Here is an 8,378-nt window from a genome sequence, read left to right on the forward strand (position 1 = left end):
AACAATTTTGGGTTCTCACTGGTCAGATTTGGCTTCCAAATTTCAGTTTTTTAAAAAAATATTTTTTCAAATTTCAATTTTATTAAAACATAACCAGCATTGGAAAAATAAATCATTGTACAAATTAATGTTATTATACATTAGTATTATATGTTATTATATATTAATGTTTATACATTAGTATTATATATTATTATACATTGATTATTATACATTACTAGTACATGTTATTATGCTTTAGTTATTAAACATTAATATTACATATTATTATAAATTTATATATTTGTATTTATACATAATACATTAGTATCAAATGTTATTATACATTAGTGTTTATACATTAGTTGTTATTATACATTAGTGTTACATGATAGTAATAGTTAATAGTATATTGTTTACATATACTAAACTATTATTAATTAATTTAGTATGTTTATATTATAATATAAGTATATTATTTTATAATAATTTGCTCATACTAATATATTATTAAATTTAACTAACTATATAAGTTATAATTATATAAAAAATATATATAATTTTTAAAAAATATATAAAAATCAAAATCAAAATCAAAATCAAAATCGAAGTCGGTACATCGCTACCTCCTCTCTTAACAGTTTTGGTGAAAAACATTCTGACTCCAGACCACATCGGAGTCAAATTTTGGAATTTTTGTTCAACAGCATATACTCAACCAATTTTGCGGTGAATTTTCTATCGCACACGTGTAAAGAAGGTAAGTTGCTGTCAATAGCTTGAATGTCACGTGATAGGGCCCTCCATTTGTCTCCGCCACGCCAGTTCTCATTTTTCCACCATTACCGCCGCGATGGAACTGGAGAAAACGAAGAGGAACGAAGGCTTCCGTAATTCTAATTCGTCGAAATATCAATACCTTAGAGACTTTTTGGCCGCTTCCTTCTGAACCTCAAAGTCCCAAATGTGCCGATGCCCCAGCTCCAGTGATCTTCCCGCGAGCTCTTTGTCGAAGTTAGGATCCAGAACATGACTCTCAGATTCCCGGGTCTTTGTTTTAGTTTAAGTTTTGAATTCTGTTTTCTGGTTTAAATTGTGCATGTTTGAAGAACTTGCCCCCATTCACTACCATTATTCTTTATTTTGGTTTGAACCATGCTTGCAATTGTGCGACCGTTGATATGTTTGAAGATGTTATCTCGCAAATTAGCATCACATTTGGAACTTAAAAAATATGATGTCAGAAATTAGCATCTTCTTTCGAACCTTTGTGATTTAAACATGGCTGATCGAAATAGCGGCTTTATCACTCTGCTCGTATTTTTTTTTTTTTTTTTGGCGATGTTGTATGTGAAATTGTGAATACACTTCGAATAATTCTAGTAGATATTTGGACTTCATGACGACATATTTGGCTGTGCGATGATTTAAGGCTTCTGATCATGTAAGGCTTCTAATGGTATCGGAATAGTTTACGGCTTTCTATAATTATTTTGTTTTAAATCAAACGATACGTACAAATTTGGATGTGTTTCCGTGTAATTTGGAAGCTCATGGAAACAAGTAATTTTATTTGAATATCAATTTCTGAAGTACATGGGAGCCATATGAAATGCTTGTCTAAACAAGAATTCCTCCAAAGACGAATTCTAATAAATACAGTTATCGATGACAGTTTGATTTTTTGTCGCTGAGTTGAGTATTTATTCTTACTCAGTTAATTTCAGTGAGGTACACTACCGAGAAGATACTTTCTGGTATAGTTTAAAGGATGATATATATCAAGTTCTTTTGGTGACATCTACAAACTTAGTATGTGCTTTATGATTGGTTGATGCCAATTGGTCATTCAGAAGATTGCCTGAAATAATAACAGGTCGAAACATTAGATTCAAACCTTTTTGCTGATGGTTCTTTCTCGTGTCTGCCCCTCATTTGCGTTGGGAGTGCAAAAGTTACCGCTTTGTTTGGATTTCTGTCTGATTGGTTCTTATGTAGATGCTAATAAGACAGTAGTTTCATATTAGACAGTGGCGCTTTTTGAGATGCTTTGAAGGTGATGTTGCACTTAATACTATTCCTTCACGATATGCTGCTGCTTCTGTTCATTTGTTCTCTCTGAGTAAGTGATGAAAATTAGCTATCGTGTTTGCTAATTCTGCTTTGATGGTGAACAATGAGAACAAAAGTTCTGATTGAATGTGAGTGACGAGAATTCATTCGCATCTAGTGCTTTTCCGTGTATATTATTGATATTTGATCTATTGGAATGCTCTTTCTTTTTATTTTTCAAGGGTACTTAATAAAAACAAAACCACTGGTACGGCTCTTTGTTAATTTTATTTCTGCTTTAACATTAATAATCTGTAGTATGAAAAAATGTATAATACCAAACAAACAGATGCTGAACAATATATTTTGAGAAGTAACTTTCTATTCTGGATATTGAATGTGTTTCCACCGTACATGAAGATGATTGAGGGCCTACTGTATATGTAAACCATTATGCATTTGCTGATTTTCTCTGTACTTTTTGCAAGTTGGCAATTGTATGTGCCAACTAATTAAGATTAATGGCATGGGAATTAGCATGCTGAGATGTGCTCTGCAGATTACTAACATCATTTTTAAACTCACTCTTTTTTATGCATCCAGGAGTCCAGCAGCTTAAGCAAATGTACAGGTTACCTGTTCTTGTCCTTCTGACTACTCTGTAGATCACCGGTGAACTCAGAACGCAAGCGCTTACCAAATATTGTCAATGGGAGACTCATTGAATAGTTCCAGGTTAAGCTCTGAAGCAACGAGTGTCACCACTGCAAAAAAGGTGTCTAAAAGAAGTTTAGTGGCTTCTTGCCCTAAAGCTTCTTCTCCAAATACTTTTAGCCGCATAGCTCTGGGAAGCCATGGTATATTTGCAAGAGGTGCAGTCGGCCACACCGCGTTGTTTTTACTCAAAGTTGCTGCTTTAGAGACGTTAAGAAGGTTCTCAAAGGCTAAATGTCCATTTGCATGGCGTGGTCTTCAGACTTTACAAATGCTATGCTATCCACCATTTAAGTGGATTCAAAGATGGGCTCCGTTCAAGGGTTTGGTGGAAGGCATGCAGGTTTGTTTTTACAAATTTATGAAAGGTCTAATCATAATCGAGTCACCCTTTACCAATAACTTCACATGTAACATACAGCACACATCCTCTGCATCCTATATATCATGGACAGATTTACATATCAAGGCAAGTCAACAAAGGAAAATCTGTTGATTCGAGCAGTTCTCAAGCATATATATATAGGCATTGATATGCTTGTCTGTGATTTTTCCTCTCTTTCTTCTTTTCCCTATATGTCATTTACAAGTTAGTTTATTTTTCCGTCCCAATAAGCTCTATCCCAAATGTTACCCCCACCCCATAAATTAAGGCAATGTGTGAGATTTTAGGTTCAAGACCCACTAGGAACACGTCACCAAAAAGAAAAGAGAAAAAAGGAAAATGCAATTTTCCTCCAACTAGCATACGTTCCACATTTGGCACTCTCAAACTACCAAATAACACGCGCACAATGCTGAACAAAGATGTATGAAGTTTAGCTGAAAATAGGTCACATATAGACAAAAGAATATTACTAGTGATTGTGAGTCTCAACAGAGGGTGAGCATTTTAACTTCTTAGATTGAGGGTGCAAGTGCCACTTTTGATAGTTTGGACTGTAAAGTGTATACAATGGTTAGTTAGAGGGTGTACAACGTATTTTTCAAAAAAACAAAAACACAATATAGTTGTAGGGGCACAACCAACCACTCACAAAATGTGTGAAAATAAAAATACCCAAACCACAGAAAGAAGCTTCTCCGCTGTCTATTCACAATTTTCAAAGTTTCGAGCATTTCGTTCACACGTGTTAAAATTACAGAAAAACTGGTAGGAAATTAAGCCATGCAGAAATCTCAATTTTATGCTCCGTCCATTTTCCTTTAAAACATTAACATTTTTACTTGGATGGTTCATATCAAATTTAACTGATAGTGTGGTCCTTTATGGTTGTCAACACTTATAAAAATATTTATTGTTTCACAGAACTCATATTATGATTTTTTTATTTTTTGATAAGTTTGTTCTCTTCTCTTTGGAATAGTGGGACTGAAAGTACCGCTGTTGCTTTTTCAGATTGCAAGACTAGTAAATATTAGAATACATCTCCTGCAATTTTATACATGGCCTAAATTATCTTATTTCTTTGGTTGAAGTGGTCAAGGGAAATTATGTGTTATCTCTTTTTTAAATGGCAAATGCCTTTCTGTTTATCTTCTTTTCCAAATTATTTAAAGTTTCCATTCTTTGGCTCGTTTAATATTAAGCATTTCCTTGCTTAAAGGTACTGTCAAGGCCTATTCTAGTCCTTTCAATTGCAGCAGCTTTCTCTGATGAAGCAGAGTGTAGCAGTGGAACCTCAGATGATGTCAGTGATTCTCATACACATTCAGAATTAGGTTCGGAGCTGTCCACTGTACAGTCTAATATGGATACAAGGTATATGGAGAAACCTAAAATTGAATGTTGATCTTAGACATCAGCCAAATTTGATTGATTTGTATTGCAAAATTCTAATGATGTTTCCTACAGAAATATTTTTGATACGGTAGCTTGAGTGACAACACACTTTATGCATTATTTTTTACCATGAAGTTGTCTTGCTCACATTTAGAATGGTTTATTCCATTGTCAAATTTTGGGCAATTATTGAAATCTCTTGCTCTTGGGAAATTAGGGTTTCAATTTTGAATTCAGAAAATTTTAAATTGCGGTCCAACTGTAATGTATAGGTTAGGTGTGATTGGAATCAAAGATTGAACCTAGAGCAGGCTGACCTGGTTTGGTTTTTAGGTACTACCCTAGTTCCAAACTTGGTGATACATTACTTGGTATAGGGTAAGACACATGATTCCATAGAAAGATCTGGAGCATTCTTTCTTTTTTCTTTTAAATAAGAAGTATCCAAACATTTCAAATATAGAAAGATTTGGCTGTGAGCATTGTTCTTGTTTTTTGTCAGATCCAGAAACCATACAAAGCTTGCTGATCATTTTGTTATGGGACCTAACAAGGCAATCTGTTTGGGTTATTTATATCTAAATAACCAATTGGTTTTCTTCACTGATCATGTTCAGTGGCATTGGGTATACCTACTGTTGAATACTTTTGCATGGATTCCATTTTTTATTCATTTTTATTTGTTTACTTGTGAGATTGTGTTAGTGACTACTCGTTTTGGAAGTATTAGTGACCAGTCTGTACATGATGTATGTGTACTCTTCATATTTATTTTTCCAAGTTGCTTACTTTTATAGCTTCCAGTGTGATACCCAGGACTTCTGATGAATCTCCTGAAAGTCTGGCATCTGAAAACTGGTTGATACAACTGCATAACGAGCTGAAAAATCAAGGGATTTGTTTGCCAGAAAGGTGATTGAATGATTATTATGTATTTACAATTCTCAAGTGACGTGCATAATATATATATATATATATCAAGCAGCTAAGATCCAATTAATATTGTAGATTTTTTTTTTCTCAAAATATGTTACTTGTAGTTTGTTGCAATCTCCTATTATGCTACTCTTATATATATATTAGCCCAACAACTTTTTAACGTCTTGCATGTTAGTGTGGTTGTTCCTTTTTTGTATTTGCTTCTCTTGCATATTATGATCTTGTTGAATGGCCAAGATGCTTGAATATGACCAAAATACAACTTAAGTTTATACTTGCTCTTTACTCATAGGTGTTGCTTCCTTTTTTTTTGTCACATACCTCATCCTTACTTATCCACAGATGTTTAGAATCTATATCTTTGCCGGAATCATGAAGTTCTCATAAACTTGATGGCTGCATTCCATCATCTTGCTTTTAATAAGTATATAAGATAGTTCCGAGGGCAATTAATTGTTCAGAAGAGCTTATAATGCTATTTTATTCCCGTAATATGGTAGTTTTAATCTAAAAATCTCATATGCATCAGGACTTTGAGGTGATGGAATCTTTTAGTACTAGTCTGGAGAAATTGCTTCTTGTTTTTTTAGTTTGCATATTTATGTTTGGATAGCTTGGTTTCTCTTGTGCAATGGACCATGACATACTAGTGTTTATGCAGAATTAATGAAGATGAGCTCCATAGATTTTACACTGCTGCTAATGGTGACTTTACATGCTTGCTCTCGTCAATTAAGAAGACAATCCATTGGAGAGAGACCTACAGAATTCTTTCAGTACAAGAACTTGAGATTTGGTCAGATATGATTTTCTGGCATGGATTTGATGTGAAGCACCGACCTTGCCTCATCGTGCGGCTTGGACTCGCTACCGTCACCCTGTCCTCTCATGACAAACCTCGCTTCGCTCAAGCAGTTAGTATGTTTATTTTCCCTCACTGGTAAATTTTTGGGTTACAATATACATATGTGAAAAATAATGATATAACCACATCAAATGACATAGTAACTCACAAGCCTTGTTTGGTACATGCATACGAATTGTCTCTCTATCCAACTTGTGGTCATTGTTTTCAAGCCTCTTGCTGTGCATAGTCCACATCTTTTGATCTGTCATTGGTGGAAATTGTTTTTGTCTTGGGCAGCTCGAGCCCAGCAACCAGCTTCCTTCAGTACCACTTTTGATGGTGGCAAAATCTGGTCTGTGAATAACCATTGACTTGTTGATCAATTATACGCCATTATTAAAAACATTGTTGGCATGGTACATCTGAGCTTGATAGTAATTAGTCCTTAATGCGGTAAACTGGTAATTCTCTGTATACTTATATTTTTTTCCCATGCACTTTCCTGCTATCAATGGAACAACAAGGAACTCGACTGAAGACAGCAAAATGTCTTCACCATCATTTTGGTTTTAGTCTTGGAAGGAATTCGTTACTTTTCAGTCTCACAGTGCACATTATTATATTCTCTTTTATCGTATTTGTCCAATCAGTTTTTCATGTGGTATTATCACTCAATCAATGGTTGCAACTACAGTATCTCAGGTAGAGCACGGAGTCTTGCATTTGGTTGATGCAGAAGATTCACAAATAACAGTTTTGGTGGATTGTGACGGGTTGTCTCCTTTGAAAGTTCCAATGCAAATGATGAGATCCTGTTCTTCCCTTCTGCAAGATCACTTCCCAAACCGTCTTGGGTGTTTGTTTGTTATATGTCTTCCTCCAGTTGTTCGTGTTCTTGCTCAAACTTTTATTCAGGTAAGCTTGTTTCTCTGATTGGTTTAAGCGTTTGAGATTCTTTCTCTTCGGTTTCTTTTTCTTGTATGATGTTTTGCTTTTCATTTCTTCAATAAAGAATCTGATGGCAGAAAAGCTGCTCTGTTTAATATAAGAATATGAATCTGTTGCTCATTCAGGTTCTGAAGCCCATTACTCGAAAAAAGCTGAGGATTGAAGGGGAGATGTACAAGAAGGTACTCTCAGAGTACCTTGGAATACTTCCATCTTATCTTGGTGGCAAGTGCTCATGCACAAAATGTTCAACCTTAAGCATCTGTCTCGCACAGCAGCCTCCCATGTATAGGATGAACAATATTGAGCCTGTTGCAGTTGTGAGCGATGGTGAGGATCTACCTCTACGCCACCCAGAGAATGAAATTGATGCTCATCTGAATGGTAACTATGACCAGGTTTTGAGAACTGCCATGATAAGCATCCTCATGTTGTGGGCTTTTATTGCTGTTATGGCTGGGTTATGGGATCCTGAAAGCCGTCCTTCTTTGCCTCATTAAGATAAGACTTCTAGCGTGAACCGGCCCTTTTCATTTCTCTTTACATGAGTTTTACTATTATTTATGTTTGTGTATGTGCGTCTGTGTGAATTGATAACACTTGCTATTTGTAAGATATTGATTGGCATCCTAAATCATTAAGTAATTTAAGTCTCGGGTGAAATGGTAATGTTTCTGTTAAACGGGTAATTTTTCTATAGCTATTAACCATTAGTACTACTTATGTTTTTTTTTTTTTTTTCTAAGCAAGCAAATTCATAGATAAACTAAATGGTTACATGATACAAGATTCAATGGGGTGGAAGTCTCCAATAATTATCCCAAAACAAACAAATGCAATACCAAAGGAATAAAAGAAAAAGTGGGATCTGGAGCCAAAAATTGGCTTCCACCCATTTTCCACTAAAGGGAAGCCGCTTGAAGTGGTTTTTTGTATAGTCTAATAAACATACTATTAGATTGCGACTAAAAGTCACAGTGAAACGGTGTGTGCTACAGCTTGTTTGTCTAGACTGGCTGTAGGAGTCTTCCATGACCACTTTGTCTTGATCTTCGGCATAGGACCTTCACTGTCTATGGTGGCGCATGTGATTCATGCGCCACTCTAGGAAATAAG

General features: G+C 35.1%; 1 protein-coding gene across 2 annotated transcripts; it reads left to right on the plus strand.

Moving 5' to 3' along the window:
- Positions 1-778: 778 nt before the first annotated feature.
- Positions 779-7,944, plus strand: LOC108992996. Of its 2 annotated transcripts, none has more exons than XM_018967745.2 (7): positions 779-993; positions 2,635-3,088; positions 4,353-4,507; positions 5,333-5,440; positions 6,129-6,385; positions 7,009-7,229; positions 7,388-7,944. In XM_018967745.2, the coding sequence occupies exons 2-7, from the start codon at positions 2,741-2,743 to the stop codon at positions 7,760-7,762; spliced, it is 1,464 nt and encodes a 487-aa protein (XP_018823290.2). In that variant the 5' UTR covers positions 779-993; positions 2,635-2,740; the 3' UTR covers positions 7,763-7,944. The 2 variants fall into 2 exon arrangements, with proteins under 2 accessions (XP_018823290.2, XP_018823292.2); XM_018967747.2 differs by having other exon boundaries at positions 781-1,027.
- Positions 7,945-8,378: the final 434 nt, after the last annotated feature.

The sequence above is a fragment of the Juglans regia genome, chromosome 14, assembly GCF_001411555.2.
Source record: "Juglans regia cultivar Chandler chromosome 14, Walnut 2.0, whole genome shotgun sequence".
NCBI classification, from domain to species: domain Eukaryota; kingdom Viridiplantae; phylum Streptophyta; class Magnoliopsida; order Fagales; family Juglandaceae; genus Juglans; species Juglans regia.

What these genes read in the sequence shown, in the direction of transcription:
- LOC108992996 (XM_018967745.2), top strand. Translation starts at nt 2,741, where the DNA reads ATGGGAGACTCATTGAATAGTTCCAGGTTAAGCTCTGAAGCAACGAGT. An exon ending in CAGTCTAATATGGATACAAG is followed by an intron (nt 4,508 to 5,332) that starts GTATATGGAGAA and finishes TATAGCTTCCAG; the next exon opens with TGTGATACCCAGGACTTCTG. An exon ending in GGGATTTGTTTGCCAGAAAG is followed by an intron (nt 5,441 to 6,128) that starts GTGATTGAATGA and finishes GTGTTTATGCAG; the next exon opens with AATTAATGAAGATGAGCTCC.